This window comes from Rhinoraja longicauda, chromosome 8, assembly GCF_053455715.1.
Source record: "Rhinoraja longicauda isolate Sanriku21f chromosome 8, sRhiLon1.1, whole genome shotgun sequence".
In the NCBI taxonomy this organism is placed as follows: domain Eukaryota; kingdom Metazoa; phylum Chordata; class Chondrichthyes; order Rajiformes; family Arhynchobatidae; genus Rhinoraja; species Rhinoraja longicauda.
The window spans coordinates 21,138,484-21,163,574 of record NC_135960.1 but is presented as its reverse complement, the minus strand read 5'-3'; the positions used below and the strand labels follow the sequence as shown (position 1 = coordinate 21,163,574).

General features: G+C 38.5%; 1 protein-coding gene across 1 annotated transcript in view; it reads right to left on the bottom strand.

Annotated features, from left to right (window-relative positions):
* Positions 1-25,091, bottom strand: part of LOC144595762 (low-density lipoprotein receptor-related protein 1-like) — a 1,259,652-nt gene that overhangs the window by 193,440 nt on the left and 1,041,121 nt on the right. The window contains exons 43-50 of the mRNA XM_078403382.1: positions 24,794-24,998; positions 20,735-20,927; positions 19,120-19,245; positions 18,165-18,293; positions 12,309-12,428; positions 11,650-11,763; positions 11,182-11,331; positions 5,167-5,289 (exon numbers count right to left, since the gene is read on the bottom strand). Of these exons, the coding sequence (XP_078259508.1) occupies positions 5,167-5,289; positions 11,182-11,331; positions 11,650-11,763; positions 12,309-12,428; positions 18,165-18,293; positions 19,120-19,245; positions 20,735-20,927; positions 24,794-24,998 (1,160 nt within the window). The remainder of the gene's footprint in view (positions 1-5,166; positions 5,290-11,181; positions 11,332-11,649; positions 11,764-12,308; positions 12,429-18,164; positions 18,294-19,119; positions 19,246-20,734; positions 20,928-24,793; positions 24,999-25,091) is intronic.

Genomic DNA, 25,091 nt, shown 5'->3' with positions numbered 1-25,091 from the left:
CCTTCTCCCCATTCCCCCTGATTCCGCTATCCTTTAGAGCTCTATCTAGCTCTCTCTTGAATGCATTCAGAGAATTGGCCTCCACTGCCTTCTGAGGTAGAGAATTCCACAGATTCACAACTCTCTGACTGAAAAAGTTTTTCCTCATCTCGGTTCTAAATGGCCTCCCCCTTATTCTTAAACTGTGGCCCCTTGTACTGGACTCCCCCAACATTGAGAACATGTTTCCTGCCTCTAACATGTCCAGCCCCTTAATAATCTTATACGTTTCGATAAGATCTCCTCTCATCCTTCTAAATTCCAGTGTATACAAGCCTAGTCGCTCCAATCTTTCAACATCTGACAGTCCCGCCATTCCGGTAATTAACCTAGTAAACCTACGCTGCACGCCCTCAATAGCAAGAATATCCTTCCTCAAATTTGGAGACCAAAACTGCACACAGTACTCCAGGTGAGGTCTCACTAGGGCCCTGTACAACTGCAGAAGGACCTCTTTGCTCCTATACTCAACTCCTCTTGTTATGAAGGCCAACATTCCATTGGCTTTCTTCACTGCCTGCTGTACCTGCATGCTTCCTTTCAGTGACTGAACAGATATTGCACTAGGACACCCAGATCTCGTTGTACGTCCCCTTTTCCTAACTTGACACCATTCAGATAATAATCTGCCTTCCTATTCTTACCACCAAAGTGGATAACCTCACAGTTATCCACATTAAACTGCATCTGCCATGCATCCGCCCACTCACCCTCAACCTCATAGCATCTTCCTCACAGTTGACACTACCACCCAGCTTTGTATCATCTGCAAATTTGCTAATGGTAAATCCTTCATCCAAGTCATTAATGTCTTCATCCAAGTCATGCATGGCAGATGTTTGTGAGCAAAAACTGGATTTCCTTATTTTTGTTCAGGGATTGTTTCTCTTATTCTTAAATTGTTAAATTGTACTAAAATTCACATTAAGTTAACCTTAAACTGAAATTAAAAACTTGGAATATCAATGTTTAGTTAAGAGACTTGAACTCTGTTTTTCTGCAAGGGTCATTATCAGAAAGCTGCCTGTCAGAAGGTAAATAGTAATCTTAGTTGTGATTTGAAAACATCATATGTTTTTGCAAATATTTCTTTCCATTAGCCTAATCATTTTAAGTCTCAGTCCATGCTATTACTTCCCAACATAGATAGGAAAATTAGACTTTTCTTTCCACCTGAGGCAAAGTCAAATATTTAACTGGATTCCAAACCCTGGGATGATGTCACTTAAGATGACAAAACACAGCATGGTGTGCTAAACCTTGAAATTGCAATCTGCGTAAAATAAATATAATACACTCCAATTCATTGTCACTTGATCTGAGGTGTTTGCTTATCATGTAGGTCACTTACTGCAATAAAATACCAAATATTCTATCACTTAATACAAATCTGAACACATCTACATGTGAATGAAATGCTCTAAAAGAGATATAACACACGTTTATGAGGTTATTTTGCTAAAAAAATAAACCAGGATAAAGGTCCATCTAAAACAAAGTAAAAACCTTCATTATATAATAATTTGCACAGGTGGCACAGTGGCAAATTTACATAAATATTCAGACTCTTTACTCAGTACTTTGTTGAGACATCTTTGCCAGAGATTACAGCTTCAAGCCTTCTTGTCGCTACAAGCTTGGCACACCTGTATTTGGGCCATTTCTCCCATTCTTCTCTGCAGATCCTCTCAAGCTCTGTCAGGTTAGATGGGGAGCATCGATGCACAGCTATTTTCAGGTCCCCAGAGATGTTCGGTCGGGTACAAGTCTGGGCTCTGGTTGGGCCACTCAAGGACATTCACAGACTTGTCATGATGCCACTCCTGCATTGCCTTGACTATATGCTCAGGGTCATTATCCTGTTGGAAGATGAACCTCTGCCCCAGTCTGAGGTCCAGGACGCTCTGGAGCAGTTTTCATCAAGGATCTCTCTTTACTTTGCTCCATTTATTTTTCCCTCGATCCTGACTTGTCTCCCAGTTCCTGCCGCTGAAAAACATCCCCACAGCATGATGCTGCCACCACCATGCTTCACCGTAGGTATGGTATTGGCCAGGTGATGAGCAGTGCGGCTTGGCATTCAAGACAAAGAGTTCAATCTGGGTTTCATCAGACCAGAGAATCTTGTTTCATATGGTCTGAGAGTCGTTTATGTGCCTTTTGGCAAACTCCAAGCGGGATGTCATGTGCCTTTTACTGAGGAGTGGCTTCCGTCTGGCCACTTTACCTTAATGGCCTGATTGGTGGAGTGCTGCAGATATAGTTATCCTTCTGGAAGGTTCTCCCATCTTCACAGAGGAACTCGAGCTCTGACAGAGTGACCATCGGGTTCTTGGTCACCTCCCTGACCAAGGCCCTTCTCCCCCGATTACTCAGTTTGGCCGTGCGACCAGCTCTATGAAGAGTCCTGGTGGTTCCAAAGTTCTTCCATTTAAGAATGACGGAGACCACTGTGCTCTTCGGGACCTGTAATGCTGCAAAAATCGTTTTCTACCCTTCCCCAGATCTGTGTCTCAACACAATCCTGTCTCGGAGCTCTACGGCCAATTCCTTCGTCTTCATGGCTTGGTTTTTGCTCTGACATGCATTGCTAACTGTGGGACCTTATATAGATAGGTGTATGCCTTTCCAACTCATGTCCAGTCAATTTAATTTACCACTGGTGGACTCCAATCAAGTTGTAGAAACATCTCAAGGATAATCAATGGAAACAGGATGAACATCAGCTTAAATTTGAGTGTCATAGCAAAGGGTCTGAATACTTATGTAAATGTGATATTTCAGTTATTTCTTTTTAATTACTTTGCAAAAATTTCTAAACACCTCTTTTCGCTTTTTTATTATGGGTATTGTGTGTAGATTGATGATAAAAAAAAAATTAATCCATTTTTAAATAAGGCTGTAACATAGCAAAATGTGGAAGAAGTGAAGGTGTTTGAATACTTTCTGAATGCACTGTGTGTGTGTATATATATATATATAAATTTATATATATACACACACACACACATATATATGGGTGTTTCCGTAAATACAGCACTCAGTAGTGAAACTGGTCTCCAAACTTCCAGGTTATTTTCCTGGTTTTAATGTAATATTCCCATTGTTTCATATCCTGTATTTTAAGTAGTATACATCATGGTGTATAGCCAAAATAATGAGATGAAGCAATAAATAAATAAATTTGTTTTTAGAAAGAAAAATATCAGATATGTCCCTATGCTTTCTTGCCTTTTTTGTGATATTTTTCAAGCAGAATTTCATCAAATCCTTAGGCTAATTTACACCAGAAAGATTACGTTAATTTTGCAATTAAATAACTCCATATAAGCCAAATTCTAAATATGCTTATGATTGTTATCATTTATCACCCGATTAGATGGTTTTCTGATGTCTCGTTTTTGCAGCAGTACGCAAGTACCAGTGCCGATTTGGTCACGTGTGAAATGTGTCACGTGTGAACCCTTTTTATATTTATTGTTTCTTTTTTATTGTTTATATTTTGTGTTTAAGCTTTCCATTGAAATACTTAATGCATAGAACTTAAAATCATGAAATAAAAATCTAGTTTGCTTACCTATTTTAGCAATGTCTCATTCTGTAGTCCCTCCCATTGTCAATGCTATTTATAGAGCTATAATGGGGTTTGTCTGCACTCAAACATTCAAATAACACGATTATATTGACCCTGGCGTGAACAACGTGGTGGGTTCGGTGCCGACATTTTGTAAGGGAGCTTAGAAATCAGTAAGTGTCCCATATGTCTTATATGTTTTATAAGGTTTTTTTCACCTTTTTTTTCAGATTTTGAAAATATGAAATTTTGGTCAAATGTTGGTCAACCTTTTTCATAAATTAGCTCAAAAAGATCATAGGTAGGCCCATTTTTAATCCCATGGTATTTCATTATGAATTAATAACACAAATTTGGTCATTCACGTCACATGTTGGTACCCTCATTTATGGAAACACCCATATATACTGCACACACACACACATATATATATATATATATATATATATATATATATATATACACACACACACACATATATGGACTGAGAAATGTTTTCTAATCTTGTCGAGTTTTTGAATTGTGTTAATTAATTAATTTTATTAATGAAACAAGTTTAACCAGGAGACCAAGAAAACTCCCTGACCTTCTTTATGTAATGCAACTGGAGTTTTACTTCCAGTGGTGAGGGCAACAGGAACTTCTGTTGTTTAACAGGCTTCCTGTTGTGCCAAAATAATTTCAATCCTGGAGACCAGCATGAGTAGTTGTCCACAGTATTGAGATTATTTTCTACTACTTCTGGTGCTGCCTGTGTTGTATTTGCATATTCTCCCTGTGACCACAATGATTTCCTCCAGGTACTCCTGTTTTATTGTAAATCCTAAAGAAGTGCTGCTAGGTTAATTGACTAGATCATTGGCGGGTAAAAACAAATAAAAAGGGGGTGGGGTTGAATGGCAGGTGTAAGAAAAATAAGTTCCAGAAGTACAGGGAAAAGAGAAGATGATCATTTGATGGCATTGGGCCTGTACTCGCTGGAGTTTAGGAGGAGGAGGGTGGATCTCATTGAAATTTACCGAATAGTGAAGAGAGTGGAGGTCGAGAGGATGTTTCTGCTAGTGGGAGAGTCTAAGACCAGAGGCCCTAGGCTCAGAATAAAATGACATACCTTTAGGAAGGAGATGAGGAGGAATTTCTTTAGTCAGAGGGTGGTGAATCTGTGGAATCCATTGGCACAGACAGCTGTGGAGGGTGTCAATTGTATTTAAAATGTGGAGATTGACAGATTCTTGATTAATAAGGGTGTCATGGGTTATGGGGAGAAGGCAGGAGAATGGGGTTGAGAGGGAAAGATAGATCGACCATGATTGAATGGCAGAGTAGACTTGATGGGCCGAATGGCCTACTTCTGCTCATGCCTTCTGAGATGCGAGGAACGAGAACTGATGGGATTGTTTTCCTCGAAGTTGGCAAGGTCCAGATGGGCTGAATTACTGCCTTCTGTGCTCCACCTCCACTTTTTTAATGTTCCAAAATTGCTGGAGTATGGCTAATGCTCAACTTAAAAGTTTAGAGACTTAAAAAGATAACTGGTACAAAGGGTTAGATACCACAGTGAGATTCATCAGCTCCATCTTCACAATCCTCTTCTTTATCACAAATCCAAAATGCAGGAATACATCTTCCATTAGGGCACGCAAAGTAATGTTCTTTACATTTGAGCTTATGTTGAGCTAAAATGAAAAGCATCATAAAGAAAGAATATTTTAAACTCACAAGTAAATTTTCTGAATAAATGGTATTACATATTGCTAATGTGTCAACTGAACTCAGCTGCTGAAAACATCAATATAAACAAGACAGACATGGAATTATTTATCATCTGAAAACATAATTAATAGAAATGGTGATGATCCATCATCAGGCACATTGAAGCTCTCTTTCATTAATGCCATGTACTGGTGCTTGACATTTGTGGTCTCGGATGATTACCTGCATAGAAATTATGGCTGCCTTACCAGGAGGGGAGATCAGCAAATGGAGAGGATAGTAGAGTATAGCTAAAGAAGCCTACAGCTACAATCCTGAATGAGTCCGTCACAGGCAAGGACATTCAATCCCAAACAGTGTGGTTAATATTTGACCATATGTCTATAGAATTCTCTTCAGTCTGCTTTTGGAACAAGTTGGAAGCTTTTTGCTTGGACACTGTCGAACATAACATTCCAACTTAGATTGGTCTGTTTATTGGGCCTGTACTTTTTGCAGATGCTGTCCTTGCTCTTCGTGACAAAGGATGCCTGGAGGATCAGATGGAGAAGGCAAAAGGAAAGAACTTGCACAAAATATAGTCGTTGCTCATTGCTTCCAGTGCCTGGTGATTGGGCAAGTTTAGTTAAAGGAACAATTACAGTGATCGTCAAATGGTGCTACTTACATACTAAGCTGATAAAGTTAATTTTCAAACTGGGAGAGATAAAGGGAATTTAAAAACTTGGAAGATGTTGTTATTTTGGTTTTGTCCTTGTGCTGAATGATTTGTGACAACGTGATTTATGGGATGCGTTCCCTAGTTCCCACCCATCGAGGAGCAGTGTTTAAATGATGTGCAGTTGGAGATGCACACACCACTGAATATCAATTCTCTGCTTCACATTCCTTTCGGGCACAATTCCCCACTGGGAGCATGATTTCAGTGGACTTGCCAAAATTCATTTAGAGTAGACTCACTGTTGTTTATCAGGTGTTGAAGCCTTTCCTCTTGTTACTCTTGAAGTTTTTTTTCTTAGTAATGTGGTTCCATTTAAATTTATCCAAGCACTCTAGTGTTGGCATATTTTCCTTATTTTATCAGAAATTGAATCAAATGAAGCAGCTGTGATACAGTTGTTTTGGAGGCAAAAAGCCGAGGGAAAATGGTTCCCAAACCCTGTGCTTCTAATCCACCATATTGTTAACCCTTCTGGACTCCAGCAATCCTTGCCAAAACTCCTCCTGGAAATCCCTTGTAGTTCCAGACAGATGTCTAGATTTCCATCGGCTGCTGCCCTTTGCAACTTGCCTAATCACTCAACAATCTATATCAATCATTTGAATGAGTGCACAAAGGAGAACGTGTCCAAGTTTGCTGATGATGGAGACAAGATTCTCAATACCATCCCAAATGGATTTTCTCCACTTTGAGTGGTCACGGTTGGAGTGGCAGGAGTCAGTAGGAATGTTGCATTTCTTTAAGATGTTTTTGAGTGTGACATTTATTCAGTTCCTCGATCTGTCTGGAAATCTCTTCACAATAGTTCTTGATGACCGTATCAGGAAAACTGCTTATTGATTTAGTCTCCTTCCCTGAGGAAATATATGCTAATGATAAAAGGGAGAACAAAACAAAAAGGATTATTGTATTGATTCTTAGGATGGATGATTTGTTCAAAGAAAAGAGATTAAGCAGACTGGGCTTGTGGTTTCATGTTGAAAAGAATGAAACGTGTTCCCATTGCAACAAACAGAAATCTTACAAGGCTTGGCTGAGTGAATGCTGATATGATATTGTGTATGTCTTAAACGAAGAATCACTGCCTTGGAATAAGGTATTGGGTGTGCAGAACTGATATGATAAGGAAGTGCTTCACCCAGAGGGTGGTGAGTCTTTAACTAAAAATGATTGGTTCCAGGCATCATCACAGATGGTGATTGTTAGATTCTTGGATGATTACAAACTCCAGGGATTTGTGCAGAGCAGTGGTGCTAAAGGAGAAGATCGGCTATGATTTTATAAAATGGTGGTACAGGCATGCAGGAATTAATGGCCTACTCCTTCTATTTCTCATGTTCTAACCTCTCATGTTCTAATTTTAGTTTTGAAAATTAGATTATATAGTAAGTGTTTTGTGGATGCCAAACCATCTAATAACAATCTTACTCTGAGATAATTATTTTGGAGATTGTTTCTGGGTGAAATTGCACCACACAGAATTGGATTGGGCACCTCTCTATTTTTCTTGTTGGTATATCTGTCCTTTTCCCATTGTCAGAGATACAAGAAATGATATCATTATCTGCACTATAGCGTTTCTGCAACATCCATTTCCTAAGTGGAGCAGAAAGCAGTAACTCACAACCATTGTTGAACTGCTGAAGTTCACTCTCAGAATAGGCTAGTTTGTTGCCGTTTTTGTTATTTAAAAGATGCATTTCTTTCAGTGGGAGACATTAGGAGATGTGGCTGTCGGCAGTTCAAAAACCTCATGAAGTCCACAGAGAATGTTGTGACTAACAGCACAGAACTGTTGAGATAGATATTAAATGAGTGTCTTGGTGATTACACTGATGACATTGCTCCTTTACTGCAGACATCATTATAATAATTCCAAGCAAATTATTCAGTGGGTAACTGGGAGACTAAGTCAATGTTGTGCTTACAATTGCTCCAGAAAGGTCCCCAAACTCCCTACACTCATAAAGATGAGTTCATCTGCACACTTTATTTCCTCAGGGCAGGATCCGAAGACATACCCATCAGTGAACAGTTATATCCACAGGATCTTCTTTGTCACTTCTTCTGGTCTGGGTCATGTCATGAGCAATGAATTTGCAGGTTCAAGGTTTCCAATGCTGTCTTCTCTGACAGTTGTGAGATTGTGTGGAAGAACTTTAGACCACAGTTTTGTCCCTGGAGTACTTTCTGCATGGAGGTTATGGTTATATTGACTCCAATATCCTAATTGCTGAGTTTTTCCCAGTGACCACAACACATTTCTGCAGCGTAAGTCAATGTGGTGCTCATAATTGCTCCAGAAAGGTCCCCAAACTCCCTACACTCATAAAGATGAGTTCATCTGCACACTTTATTTTGGGTACCTTGGGCAATGGGATTTTCCAGCATTCTCAGCTCCCCATGTCTGTCCTTGCAAACTTCCCTCAATGGCTTACATATATTTTTATAAACAAGAAAGACGAGCTCAATGAGAAAGCTACATCAGACTGCAACTGGTGTTCATTTTAAACCATTGCAACAATTCACCTTTCCAAGATACACAGTAGGTCACAACTGATGAAGCATCAACTATAGAAGCATAGTGTTTCCTTCAGTTGACAATTGCATTTCATCAAAGTAATTACAAGCATTCTTGATTAATTCATAATTTCCTGTTCATGCTTTCTCATCTATCACTCGAATTCCCTGTATAACCCTTGCAGAAGGGGTAACATGAAGCATATATTTCATCTCAGCAAATCAGCTCATATGTCCATGTCTCACGTAGAATCCCATGTTAACTCTCATTGGAACAGACCTAACATGGGATAAGGATCCCAAGAGAGTAATCAACTTCACACTAAGGGTCCGAATAATTCAAAAAATAACATGGCAGTTGGTGGTTAAGGTCTAAGTGTTTCACAGTCACATGGTCTTCTGCAATGAAAATGTTGTTTTTAAGGGGAAATCATTAGTCCGCACCAGGTCTGGCACGATCACACAATGTGCATGACAAAAGCAAATTGTATTGATGTTACATCCTAGTAATGGCAGTAGTTGCCAAACCAGTGTAAGCTATCCAAGCGAAATATGAGATGCTGTTCCTCCAATTTGCGCTGGGCCTCACTCTGACAATGGAGGAGGCCCAGGATAGAAAGGTCAGATTGAGAATGGGAGGGATTAAAGTGCTGTCAACCGGGAGATCAGGTAGGTTAAAGCAGACTAAGCAGAGGTGTTCAGCGAAATGATCGCCGAGCCTGCGTTTGGTCTCGCCGATATACAGGAATTGACACCTGGAAAAATGGATACAGTAGATGAGATTGGAGGAGGTGTAGGTGAACCTCTGCCTCACCTGGAAAGACAGTTTGGGTCATTGGATGGAGTCGAGGGGGGAGGTGAAGGGACAGGTGCTGCATCTCCTGCTGTTGCAGGGGAAAGTACCTGGGGAGGGGATGGTTTGGGTGGGAAGGGACGATTTGACCAGGGAGTTATGGAGGGAACAATCTCTGCGGGAAGCAGAAAGGGATGGAGATGGGAAGATGTCACCAGTAGTGGGATCCTGTTGGAGATGGCAAAAATGTTGGAGGATGAGATGCTGTATGCGACAGCTGATGGGGTGGAAGGTGAGGACAAGGGGGACTCTGTCCTTGTTAAGAATGGGGGGGGGGGAGCAAGAGCGGAGCTGCAGGATATCGAGGAGACCCTAGTGAGAGTCTCATCTATAATGGAAGAGGGAAACCCCGGTTCCCTAAAGAAGGAGGACATCTCTAATAACCTGGTATGGAAAATCTCATCCTGGGTGACAATGCGGCATAGACGGAGGAATTGGGAGTAGGGGATAGAGTCTTTAGAGAAAGTAGGTGGGGAAGAAATGTAGTCTAGATAGCTATGGGGGCCAGTGGGTTTGTAATCGATGTCAGTCAATAGTCTGTCTCCTGTGATGGAGACCGTGAGATCTAGTAACAGTAGGGAGATGTCAAAGATGGTCCTAGAGAATTTGAGTGTAGGATGGAAATTAGTCATGAAGTCAGTGAGTTCTGTATGGGTGCAGGAGGTAGCACCGATGCAGTCGTAAATGTAGCGGAGGTAGAGTTCGGGGACAGGGCCAGTGTACTCCTGGAACAGGGATTGCTCGACTTACCCCCACAAAGAGGCAGGCATAGCTGGGGCCCAAACGAGTGCCCATAGATACCCTTTGGATATGGAGAATGTGGGAGGAGTCGAAGGAGAAGTTGTTCAGGATAAGGACCAGCTCTGCTACGCGGAGGAGAGTGTTAGTAGACAGAAATTGCTTGGTTCTGCAGTCGAGGAAGAAACGGAGAGCTTTAAGACCTTCCTGGTGGGGGATGGAGGTGTAGAGTGACTGGACATCCAAAGTAAAGATGAGGGAGTAGGGACCTGGAAAACGGAAGCCATTGAAGAAATGAAAAGCATATGAGGTGTCTTGGACATAAGTAGGGAGGGATTGGACGAGGAGGGATAGGATGAAGTCGAGGTATGTGGAAATTAATTCAGCTAGAGTGCAGTCCTAACTTCCCATTTACTGCGTTGGAGACTGTTAAATTATCTTTAATCAGACTTTATCGTGCACAAAATGTTGTACCCTTTATCTGAACATTGTGGATGCTTGATTGTAATCATGCATTGTCTTTTCTTTGAAGGTAGACACAACATGCTGGAGTACCTCTGCGGGTAAGGCAGCATCTCTGGAGAGAAGGAATGGGTAGCGTTTCAGGTCGAGGCCCTTCTTCAGATTGATGTCAGGGGCGAGACAAAATGCTGGAGTAACTCAGCGGGTCAGGCAGCATGTGTGGAGAGAAGGAATGGGGACACAAAATGCTGGAGTAACTCAGCAGGTCAGGCAGCATCTCTGGAGAAAAGGAATGGGGACACAAAATGCTGGAGTAACTCAGCGGGTCAGGCAGCATCTCTGGAGAGAAGGAATGGGGACACAAAATGCTGGAGGTCTTTTCTTTGACTGGTTAGCACGCAACAAAATATTTTCACTGCAGCTTGGTACATGTGACAATAATAACCTAAACAAAAGACCTGGGAGGGGTCCTTGCATGTTGGGGAGGTCAGTACTCTTCACATTGCTGAACTTATGTCCTCACAAATATTTGCTGTTAGGGCTGCAAAGTATATTATTTACCTTGGCAATTTAATTCATCTGTGTAGTCACCACAATCATTCGAACCATCACAAATCCAGGATGGAAGGATGCAGAGGGACGTGCTGTTACATTTTAAGTAATTTGTTTCCTTAACTCCAACTTTATAGAATCCAGTGCAGTCCGTGTTACCTTAAACAGTATTGATAGAAATCATTAAGATAATGTTTGTACCTTGCTAATGAGAACTCATCATTACATTATTTCTTTACCATTAAATGCAAATTAATATATGGTTGGAAACTTGCATCAACATTATTATAGATTTGCTGTGCTTTTATTGTAATCCATAAAAAAATCTACATGGTTTGAATATGTGACTTGGCAGCATTACTGTGCTTCAGCAAACAATGCCTTCGGGGAATCTTTAATGGCCAACAAGTCTGCAACCACTTCTTGTGAAATGCCAACAACAACGCATTGAACTGCTGCCAAAACCTGCCAACTTACTGCAATCCATTTCATCAGAAGCATCTGCACAATCTATCAACTGGTTGCACTGTGCTGTTTTGACAATGCAAGTCCCATCCCTGCACCGAAATTCAGCTGCACTGCACGTAGAATCTGTAAGACAAAGCAAATCACAGAGTGAGACACAATTTTGCTCTTGGCTTAATTTACTCATTTTAGCTGTTAATTGTCTACTTAGTCTTGAATTCCTATTCCTTGAACTCTAAAATATAGGGACTCCAGGACACAGCAGCAAACCCTGGTCAGTCAATTACATTTGATTCAAATTAAAGAATTTATCGGGAATGCCAAGATATAATGAGGATCCATTCAAATTAATATATGTTTGTCACAAGTTAAACTCTACATAGGAAGTAAAGAAGGAAGCATGAAATCATAAATCCAATTAGCTAATACTGTATAGGAAACAAAATATTAAATATAATCCATGAAAAAAATCATGGATTATATTATATAATAATTTGCATTTAATGGTAAATAAATAATGTTTCTCAGAACCCAGGTAGTTATCAATCTGGAAATTAATTCCTAAAATCTCAACAATGAATTTCTACTATATTGCTCACTTGGCTGTTGACCAAGTCAATGCAAGAATAAATCAATGTGAATACTTCTCACATCACCAACCTAATACTTACTATTGCAGGTAACTTCATCTGAGTTGTCAGCACAATCATCCACTCCGTCACACCACTTTGTATTGGATACACAGCGTCCATTGTAGCAATGCTTAAAGCCTTTTCTACAACTCCTGTTTGCTGATGCCAAGAAATCAGGAAAAAAAAAAAAATAAAGTTAACAGGAAGCTGATAAATTCATCACCCTGAGAGATGAGGAGTCAGGCAAATAAAAATGTGTATTTTAAGCATCCAATAATCAATTTCACAAGGTTTAATGATAGTTTAATTGAAGAAGTACTCCATTAACCTCGTGAATCCCCTAACAATTGTTTCACCTGGCAAGATCAATGCTATCATTTTTTCGTGTTGATAGCATGATTACAGATGTTTCCCTACCTCTATCCTTTCACTGCCTGTCTGAAAACCTCCATTACACAGGGCAAGAGAGTGCTACCAACAAAGTGGGACATGTCCATCCTCTGCATAATTTAGAGCCTTTTTAATCTTTTATTTCTGGCGAGTGTTACTGCTCCAAATCCAATTTGATAAATCACCGTCTTTGATAAATATTCTCATTACTTGTAGTTGATATCTACTGGTGAACTAGTTCGTTTTTTGTTTAATGACTGGCAGTGTCTTTCATTTCAAATTTGGAATCCACCAGAGTTCAAAACAATATTTGATCAGCATATGTAGGACAGAAGCACAATATATTGCACCTCAAATTTCCCAGCCATAATGCGACTTAAAATAAAGTTATGCACTTCATTAATTTCAACCTTCACCTTTCTATCCCATTCAAAGACTTTGCACTTCTTTTTAGAATTCTGGTACATGCCAACTTGCTTCCCATCTTGATGGGGAAAAAAGTATTTGCAAAGGACAACACATCTGTATGCAAAGCCTGTAGACCAATACTTTGAAAATGGTATATCACTGTAACCGTAAAAATACCGACACCTATTGCTCTCTGGCCATGATTAACCATTCACCACAGAATGGGAATATTTCTGGTATGTGTAGCTTTGCTATTCTGAAGATTAATTGAGCAATTGTTGAGGGAGTTTCTTTAACAGTTATTGTAACATAATCTGTTTGAGCATAAAATTGTACTTCAACAAAGTGCTTCAGTGGTAAAGCCACAACCCATGTTAACAGTTGTGATGGAAGCTGCCTACAATGATTTAATAATCTTGGTGGCATAGATTTCTCCTTGCTCACTGCCTTGAGGTCTAGGGAATCCCTGTTTTGTCGCCGATCAACTGGATTCGACAACTTCCATTCATTTTCCAGACACTTTATATACTTGTGCACAAGGAGAGCAGCAGAGTCCCAGTCAGTGTACTACTCTGAAATTCCAATCAGAACGTTCAACTTTTTATACAGATTTTGATCCTTGAAATTGTGCACACTTTCTAATTTCTTATCATCAATAACAATATATTCTCAAAACATTAAAATACAAAATGCAATAACACTAATACAAGTAGACCTAAATGCTATTTAATCCTTTATTTAATTTTCAATATCAAGAAACTTGTCGTGTGTGTCAAGGAAAACCCATCCCAAAACATTGGGGTACATCAATGAATGCCTAAAGGTTGTGCTGTACAGCTATCCTAACCTTTGTCATACTGCAGTTCCCACATTATGCTGGGTAGCTACTATTTTAACCTTTGCCAAACTGCCGCTTCCACACCTGCATCGGGCAATAAGGATCCCATAAAACAGGCTGGGCAATAAATCACACTGCATTCTCACACCAGGCAAACACGAAAAAACACAATGTCTAACCAATTGCAAACTAAACATTCAAACATATGGGTTTAGATAAAACATGAAAAAATCAAACATTATTTAATCATTTATCATTTTTTTAAATAGTTCGCTCGTGTGTCAAACGATGTTCTGCCATCGCTTTGCCACAGCCAGTGCCACATCTGTGCCCATTAGATTAGTTATCCCATTAGATGACAATCAATTATTTTTTTCAATTTAGAGAGGTTGCTTAGCAGAAAATAAATTCAAGTCACAACAGAGCAGAACAGTTTCAGGGTTTTTTTCATATTGAGAATAGTTTATCAGGTATCTTAAGATCTCATCCCTTCAATGATTTTTACAGATTACACTGGGGAGGATTGTAACTACACGCTTTGTGGAAGAGTCACAGCTACAACTTCTCAGCCTTCCACACTATTATTCCCAACTGCATATTCTGAGGCCCTGTTGCATTCAGTTTATAGTCAGTTTTAACAAGGCGATAAACTTTTAATGGCAGAAGGTTTAAGAAACTATAAGCAAATAAAAGGCACAGCCATATAATTTCATCCTAAACATCACCAGGATCATGCAGCCAATAAATTACTTTGGAAGCATCATCTCTTGTTTAATATCAACATTGAAATAAATACAAAGCAAGATCACAGCAAATGGTGATATAAAGAGGGAAGGAATCATACAGCATGGAAACAGACCCTTCGGTTCAACTCATTCATGCCGCCCAATATGCCTATCTAAGCCAATCCTATTCCCCCCCCCCCCCCCCCATTTGAGCTATATCCTTCTTAAACTTCCCTATCCATGTAAATGTTGTTATTGCACCTGCCCCAACAAAGTCATCTGGCACCTCAATTTTGGGAAAAAAAATGCTCATTGGGTTCCTATTAAATACTTCTTCTCTCACATGCCTATGCCCTCTAGTTCTTTGTTTCCCAACCCTGGGTAAACAATTCTGTGCGTTCACCCTATGTATGACACTCATGATTGTATACACTTCTATAAGATCACCTCTCAATCTCCTGTTCTTCAAAAAATAAAGTATAGGTCTGCAAAACCTTTCCCTATCACTCTTGCCCTTGAATCCTGGCAACATCATAGAGTCATGGAGTGATACAACGTGGAAACAGGCCCTTCAGCCCAACTTGCCCACACTGGCCAACATGTCACAGCTACACTAGTCCCATGCCAGCATTTGGTCCATGGTCCCTCCAAACCTGTCCCATCCATGTGCCTGTCTAACTGCTTAAATGATGGGATAGTCCCCGCCTCAACTTCCTCTTCAGGCAGCTTGTTCCATACATCCACCATATTTTGTCAATCTTCTCTGCATTCTTATCATCTTAATGACATCCTTCTGAGACGGAACAGTATTCCAAGTGTGGCCGTGATAACATCTTAGGCAAATGCAACATAATGTTACAACTTTGATACTTCCCTGCACATAATCCAATGAAGTCAAATGAAGGCATGCATGCCATCTGCGTTCTTTACCACTCTACCTACTTGTGTTGCCAGTTTCTAGGAGTTATAAACTTGGAACCCAAGATCCCTCTGTACATCAAAGGTGTTAAGGGTCTTGCCATTAACCTGTTCAGTGCCACCCCCGAGTATACCTTGGTCATGGCCAATAGTGAAAAGAAAACGTGGCAGTGAACAGGTAAATTCTATATTTTCCCTTATATTCAACCTTCCAAAGTGCAATACCTCACACTTGCTCGAATTAAATTCCATCTGCCATTTTCTGTAGCTGATCTATATCCCACTGCATACTTTGACAGCTTCCTTCACAGTCCAAGTCCCAGGAATCTTGGTGTCATTTGCAAAATTACTAATCAACCCATCTACATCATTTGTTTGTTTGTTTCTGAAGTACAGCCAAAACGGTACAAGGTAGCGTGACAATTTGATTGTTTATATATATACACATATAAAAATTTAAAAATAATCAAATTCGAGAGACATGATCTTCAAAGCCATGCCAAATATCCAAACCAATATATTATCCCTCAGAATCCCCTCCAGTAAATTATATACCAGTGATATCAAGCTTACTGGTCTACAGTTCCCAGGTTTTTCTTTGTAACCTTCTTAACTGAAGGCACAACATAAGCCACCGTTCAATCTTCCAGGACCTCACCAATGATACAGGGCTCCTGGACTTATTTCTCTAGTTTCCCACAGCATTCTTGGATAGACCTGATCAAACCCTGGAGATTTATCAAGCTCCATATGATATAAGAGGTCCAGAACCCCTTTAACTGGAATGCAGACTATGTTTAACTTAACTTTGACTGGTTAAAGTTACCCATTCACCCTTTAACTTTGACAGGTTTCCTTGTCTTCATTTCTTCTCCTTGGTAAAAGTAGATAAGAAATATTCATTGAGGATTTTGCTCTCCTAATAGAGAATGGTCCCAAATTGAATAATTATAAATTGGTCATCTGCATTACATGCATCTAATCTTTGGGTATTTCATGTGATGCACTTCTGACAGTAAACCCTGATATCAAATCATAGTATAGATGCAATAATATATAATAGGTGACCAATAGTTGTGAGATCGACAAGTATATAGATGGAAAATGAACTTGGTCCAATGTAATTATGCACAACAGGGAGCATCTGACTGGAAAATGATGGTTACATCTGCTTAAGATTTTTGTAATGCAACAGTTGTGATTTTCAGGATTATGTGGTAGGGTCTGATAATCCAATACTGATCTAATTATTCTTTTACATGATAAGCCCCCTTGTCTCCTATTGCAGAACTTCCTGGGAATGTTAGGTATCTTTAGCCAAGCTATAAAGACAATGCAGAATAAATAACAATTTTCTGCAGTTTGACAACATTTATATTTCCCTGAGGATAGACACCAAAATTGCATGAGTAAATCAGCGGGACAGGCAACATTTTTGGAGAGGGGAATGAGTAACATTTCGGGTCAAGACCTTTCTTCAGGCTGATGTCAGGGGAATGCGAGGTACATAGATAAGGAAGTGTAAAGATAAGGAAGTGTAAGGTGTGAAAACAGGACAAAGGGAATGGAGACAAAGGGAAATGTAGAATAGATCATTGTTAGTTGGGAGAAGGTAACAACAAAGCAAACAGAGATAAAATGTCGTCAGAGACAGTAAGACTGGTCGGAGAACTGGGAAGGAAGAGGGGATGGAGAGAGAGGGAAAGCAAGGGTTACTTGAAGTTAGAGGAATCAATATTCATACTGCTGGGGTAAGCTATAAGATGGTGTGTAACAATTTACCATTAGGCTCCTGACCGGAGAAAATAAAACTTAGGTGTGTTATTGTGGAATGTTGCATCCATAAACATTCTTCAGCTATGATGCTGAATTAGGGTTCCATCGACCCTCTCGTCTGAATGCCAAAGACTTCAGAGCACTCTGTTAGGCAAAGTGAAAAGGTTTTCCTCTGCTCCCCAACCAATATTTATCTTTTCACCAACATCACAAAAACAGATAATCTAACAAATTTGATTATTGTTTGTACATTCTTGCTGTGTTCAATTTGTGCCTGTTCATGCATTAAACTAGAGATTATTTTTCAATTAGCCTTTATTGTCTGTTAGGATATTGGAAAGGACCAGGCTTGGGAAGAGTGCTCTATAAATGCAACCAGTGAATGAAAATATTGACTTGGTGAAATATTGTAATGAAGATGCAGTCTTTTAACTTTGAAATGTTTTCTGCCAGAGTGTTGTATACCTGCTTATTGATTAAATTCACTTTTAAAAAAATCATGTAATGAGATGCTTAAATAAATATTTTGTGACAAATTAAATTTGTTAGTTTCCACAATCTTAAATTATACCATTCAGAATGCACATCTGCAATATTTGCCAGATTCTCGCACAAAGAAAATGGCTCTTAAAGATAAATGGCATCACAGAAAAGATTTGAAAGAATTCAATATACAGAGCCAAACAAAGTGAGAGATAGCTTTACATTGCAACTGTGGCACAAATTGCAAGAAGGTTATTTCTGAAAATGTTACTTCTAGTGCTTATTCATTTTAGTTGCTGATAGAATTTTTAGACTTCACTTCTCCACTGCTTTGACCAAATATAACAGATTTCTTACCACAATATGATTGCTTTTCATCTGATTTATCTTTGCAGTGAACAATTCCATCACATGCCAAGTGGTATCCAATGCAATCTCCATTTCCACATTCAAATTCAGTGTGAATATTGCAAGATGAGTTTTTGGCTGCAAAAACATAGAAACAGTTTGCATGCAAAAGCAAATTATTAGCAAATCTGGTTTGCACGCAACAAAAGCTTTTCACTATACCTTGGTACATGTGACAATAAACTAAACATAAACTCAAATTCAATTTACTTAAATCCTGCACTTTGCATTAGAAAAAAAAGGCAATCTATCTTGTATGTCTTGACCCTGTTGGTGTCTTAGTTTGGATAGTTCTGTACATCCAATGAGTAGTTAATCTTGTAAAATAGTCCAGAATTGGACCACAACAGCAAACCAAAAAGTGCATCTGTTTATTAAACACAGGATCCAATATACTTTTAACCACTTTCTCAAACTGCCACGCCACTTTCGATGAACCATTTACTATATTTCCAGACCTCTGTACCTATGCCCCTTATATGCCTGTATTTTCCTGCTGCCTCAGGGAGGTGATTTGTGAGAACCTCCTACTTCACAGAAAGTGTTAATTTCCTCACACAGATAATATCTGAATATCTGAATAATATCCAGGCTATTATTATTGATTAAAGTCTAAACATCAAATGTTTGACCATTCATATGTACTCAGAGAGTGAAAGAGCTTAATTAGTCAGTGAAGTTGAAATACCATGGGATTAATAATAACACATCAGGCAATATCTTCTTATCTTTGCTGTTGATAATATTGACATTTGATTCTTAAGCAGGATAGGCAGAGAGAACTAGACACAAAAACGTTATTACTCATGATATTGCTCATGCTATTTCTTTAATAATAAATAATGTTGTTCGGCTCAGTAGTTTTGTCCTTGAATGGGAAGTGTGGGGGCAGAAATCAACTTACCAACACATCTATTGTCATCCAATAACATTCTCTCTCCCCTGCAAGAACAATTTACTTGGCCATCAGCAGTCAATAGGCAAAGGTCATGACAACCTCCATTCATTATCTTGCATGAAGACAGCTCACCTAGTTTAAAAGAAACGATTTTCCGTCACAACTGCAAGAAGTCTTTACTAATAAGCAAAATGAGTGTCTGCAAAAAATGCTCTGGTCCCCTTGTTATTTAAGAAAGCCACAGCAAAGTCGCAGGAAGCTCCAGATTTCACTAATCATTTTTATATTTTAGACAATTATTGAAATGACATTTAACAATAAAACTATGAGATCATAATGTTTCCAGATGCTTTGATAAAATGCTGGGAAGAATTCTAACTTGGATTTGCACCTTGCTGCAATTAAATCTGCCAGAATTAGATAAATTCCTACTTCTGAATTCAGATCTTTTCCCAGATTGCAAACTAGGATTAGTTTAGGGCAAAATGTCCTCGCATCAAATGCTAAGGTTATATTGGCAAATTCACTATTAACATGATTACATTATTATGAATTCCATACAGTGGACATTGCTTAAAGTACTTAAAAGAAAATATTTTATAGCATTGTACATTCCAATCCTCATTCTGTACTCTATATAATGACAATGTAAATTAAAAATGGTTGCCTGGCACGAAATGGTAATGTCTTTAAATGATTGACTTGAACCAAATTGATGGCATGGTTGCTGGATTTCAGGAGTCCCCAGACTCTTGGCTGACATCAGAAGATGTTGGAAAAGAGAAAAAAAACACCACACGCATCTCTGGATCTTTCTGGAGATCATTTATTTAGCCAGTGGGAGGTGCTGCTGCTCTGCTCCTTGTGGTAGATTCTGAACCATTAACTTTGAACTTTGATTTTAAGTAATAACAGTCATGGCTCGGTTGGTATTTAAATAGCATTACGTTATCGCTTTGTATATATTTTAAGACGTTAACCATCCCATTATGTCTTTCACGAATCTAAAATTATGGGAGGGTCACGAATCAATATGCTTAATTTTACTTTGATTTATGACACATGGTTTTAATGTAATTCAGTGTTTCTTTCTGATTGAGAAATGCATGTACAAAAATATACTGCATTAATTTAGTACAAAGATTTGCAAATGATCGAACAGTTTCATGAAAAGTTTCAAATTCTGAAATGTTGCTGTATAACCCGAGGACAAAGTTGAAGACAACTCTCAATGAGGGCACTGATTACACCTGGGCAAATGAGACACATGGTATCAGCCTCTGTTACCATTTACATCCCAATCTCCATGCCAACAGTTTCTCCAAATGCACAAGGCATGCTGGCACTGCCAGCACCACACTTATCATGGAAATATATAAATTTATATTTTATTCCAAATATTAAAAGATAGTATTTAAAGCCATATTTTAGAAAATGCAACCTCGTGGCACCAAGACATCTGGAACTCTGATGACTGGTTCATTGGTAGTTGTTATATATGAAATAGTGTCATAATGAAATACTTAAGCGTAGTAGTTAGAGGGCATTATTCAATGTAAAAAAATAGTAAACAGCCAGCAGAAACAAAATCCAAATGTCATAATACTAAAAAGGCACTTACAATTGTTGGTATCATTAGCTACAACCATAATTCCCATAGGTTGATGTGCTGTATCAGAACGCAGCACTTTAATTTCTCCTCCTGTGTATTTATCACAACGCATTATAGACCGTTGCATCCAGTCCGTCCAGAAGATGTAATCTCCGTAAATAGCTAAGCCAAAGAAAGTGCCTGGTCCTGATTTCAGAACTACCTGTGCCATTGCAAGCACGAGAGAAAATGACATTAATTTCTTTCTCTTGACCAAACATGAGTTATGATAATAAAAGTTATTATGGAGTCAGTTATGGGTTTTATATCATTAAATAACAAATATAAATAATTTCTATGTTGATTGCTTAGACCACTTTATATGGAAATTCACCCTCGCATATTACTGCAGAATTTGAATTCACTGGAGTTCATGTGTCTTATTTTTGGAAATGGAGTATAATATAATTATGACTGCATTGCCAGTTTAACACAAACAAACAAGGATGGATAATGACCTGACATAATTTACAATAATGCTCAATATATCCCAATAAAATGTCAGCTAAGGTTGTGCAGCCACAATTCTCACCGAGGCAAATTCATCCCATAGGCAGTGCTAATATAACTTGATAACAATGGTAATTTATAATTTGCTGCCTATATGATTAAATTACTAATGAATACCACAAAGATAGTTTTTATAATAACATTTCAAAATTTTATCTCTTAGAATTTTCTGTTGCAGTATGTTTTGAAGCTTAACTTATTATGTAAAAATCTGCAACCTGTAATGATCAAAATTCATAATTTGTTCTCATCAGTCATTCATTCTAAGACCCTAAAATGAACTTGAGTTGGCAATGAGTTAGTAATGGTTAGTGAAAGATACATGTCATGAAATCTAGTGCAATTATTCTTCAAGTACTATACAATGATTAATATAAATTACTATCAATGATTAATCTGTCTTAATAATCACATTTTGTTCCCTTAATCTTTGCTGAATTGTAATTTACATAACTATTAATACAATAAGATAACGTTGGTATTAAAATTAGGGGTAATATAGACATATATTAAATAAGGTTCATTCTGTGATATAATATGCTCTGAGCAATTGAGGCTTGATGAATTGCCAATGCAATGGGAAAAAAAGTAGTCTACTTGCTGATAAAAGGTTAAAGGTGATAGTGAATGGAGAGAAATAGCAATGTTAAAATGCCAAATGTTTTTTTTGCTTAAGTGTCTTTTTATACACAAACAGGAGACAACACTCATGGGACATGTTATCAGAGACCAAAAAACTTAGAAAGAATGTATTCCATTTTCTGCAGCCAGACCATTCAGCAGTAAGGATGGGTCTTCCTGTTTTTGCAAATAATTAATTGTATTCACCTTGAAATTCTTTGGAGCAAAGCATTGCAACTCAAACTATTTCAATTCAAGCTATGAAATTATTGCCTTTAGATCCAACATGTTTACAATAGGCACATGGCCTCCTTTACAAGAGACAGCGAGTTTAGAAATGGAGGAAAGTCCTGCTACATTTGGACAGGATTTTTGTGAAATGGCACCTGGGGTAATACTTGCATAATTTGACTCACATTTTAGCTTGACATCTTTGTGCAGTTCTAACTCTTATATTGGGCACTAAACAATGCTAATGCAGCAGCAACCAGTTTCAACTTATAATTGTGATCCAGATCATGTGCTCAAATCTCTATGATATGTGATATTTAATTAATTCAGCAGGAAATTATTGCTGAACTAGATTTCAAGATTAATTACTTAATAATGCAGTTGGCACAATTACAAATTAGCAAGTAGTTCAGTTTATTATCTCAAATATCATTCAGTTATTGATAATGCCCCTTTTACAGTCAGTATATGATGATTATAAAATATTCAGTATATACTTGCCTTAGAGATGGTGTAGCAAAGGTCGATTACTGGAATAAGTGAGTTGATTTATAAAGAAAGACTAAGCAAGTTAAGCTTACACTCTGTAATTTAGAAGAACATGCAGAGACCTCAGTGAGGTTTTTAAAATTTTGACACAACTAGACAGGATAGGTTCTGTAAGGGTGTTTCCCTTGGTGGGGGGAAACTAGAACGAGGATGACCGCAATCTTGGGATGAGCAGTCAACTACTTAGGAGAGAGAAGTAGAGGAATTGATTCTCTTTGAGCACTCTGATCCGTTGGAATTCCCACAACCAAAGAATTGTACTGCATAGACATATGTGGGTATGTGTATATATAAACACACTGGACTTTTTTTTCTCCTTTTTTTTTTGTTTACGGTGTACTATGTTTACATATTCTGTTGTGCTGCTGCAAGTAAGGATTTCATTGTTCTATCTGGGACATATAACAACAAAACACTCTTGACTCTTTATGGTTTCTATGACATTGAAGACAAAGACAGCGATCCCACAAAAGGTTTTCCTTCCACTCAAGACTTGGGCGACGTGCTGGTGCAGTGATAGAGTTGCTGTCTTACCCCACCAGAAACCAGGGTTCGATCCTGACAGGTGCTTGTCAGCATGTTGTTTGTACCTTCTCCCCATGACCTGCGTGGGTTTTCTCTGGGATCTCCGGTTTCCTCCCACACTCCAAAGACATACAGGTTTGTAGGTTAATTGGTTTGGTATGTAAATTGACCCTAGTGTGTGTAGGATGGTGGTAATGTGTGGGGATCATTTGTCAACGCGAACTCGGTGAGCCGAAGGGCCTGTTTCCATACTGTATCTCTAAACAATAGAAAATGAAACTGAGAAACAGTTTTTCCATCAGTATATTATGTTTTTATTTTGTAACTATGTCATATGGTCAGAAATGATAGGAGCAGAATTAGGCCATTCGGTCCATCAAGTCTACTCCGCCATTCAATTGTGGATGATTTATCTCTCCCACCTAACCCCATTCTCCTGCCTTCTCCCCATAACCCCTGATGCCCATACTATTCAATTTCATATCATATTAAGTTCACAACCATAGCAAAGATGGTTTCTGTCTATATTGCCCCTTCACATTAAATTATCAAATCATTTTACAACAATAACCCCACTATTCTGCTATAAAAGTAGCAATTTCTGAATATATACTGTATATACATTAACACACACACACACACACACACTCTTTTCCATTTGGCACAGAAGTTTTATCCTTACCTTTGAAACATTAATTATAACTTGGCCAGGATTCAAGCAACAGAAGATAACATGAGCATCATCTACATTTAAAAAATGGCAGCAAGAGACCTGTTGGTTTCAACTGCTGGTTTTTATCTTCATTGTGTCAACTAGTTACTGACAAAGACCAGGAGACAGCTTGTGGAAGCAATTTTAAGACACAAAAAGCAGGAGTAACTTAGAGGTCAGGCAACATCTCTGAAGAACATGGATAGGCAATGTTTTGGGTCAGGATCCTTCTTCAGACTCAAAATCCAGAGATACTGCCTGACCCGCTGAGTTACTCCAGCATTTTGTGTCTTTCTTTGGTGAAGAAGCATCTGCAGTTCCTTGTTATTTCATTGAGGATGGACGGCTGGCAAAGGCTTGAATGGTGGAGAAAGGGAAAGATTATCATGGAAGATAATTTTAAATATGGCACTAAGTTAACCCATTCTTCCAAATTCCAACTATGTGAGGCTCAATTTGAGTACCTTTCCCCCAGAAAACAGGCCCATAAGGCTGATTCTCCTGATTCCAGAGGAAAGTTAATAAAAACTTCAAAGGGCCTTTTTCTGGCCTGATTCCTCTTTCTAATTTCTTTTCCTGGTGAAGCAATCAAAATGTTTTCCCAAAATACCATGGGTTAAAGTACAAATACATGCCTTCAGACGAGTGTCCTTACTCTCAGCTGAGAAGCAAGTGAGGATGTTTGGCAAAGTATCAACTCATCAGTCATACAGTCAATATTAATTGCCTGAAACAAACTTGACATTTAGTTCATTTGTTGATCATATATGTAAATTAGCTCTTGCAATAGCATGTTTAACACGCACTTCAGCAGCACGTCCTATTGATGAGAGTGGTGCAAGCTAACATATTTGTTGTAAAGTGCAAAATTTGTGACTTACATATCTGTGTGTTCCATCATATTCGCACCTTTCAATTCTTCCGACAGAACCATCAGAGAAATATAGTTTCTCTGCCCTATGATCAATCGTAAGTCCATTTGGTGTAAAAATATCAGTGCTAACAATGACTTGAACATTTCCGCCATTGAGTGTTGCTTTCATTACACTTGGCTGCTGTTCATTCCAGTTTGTCCAGAACATCAAGCTGTTTAAATTAAAATAAATGAGCACGTCAAATCTTATGAAAGAATTTCACAATTTGTACCTTAATTCTACATTGGGAATGCCACATATGAAT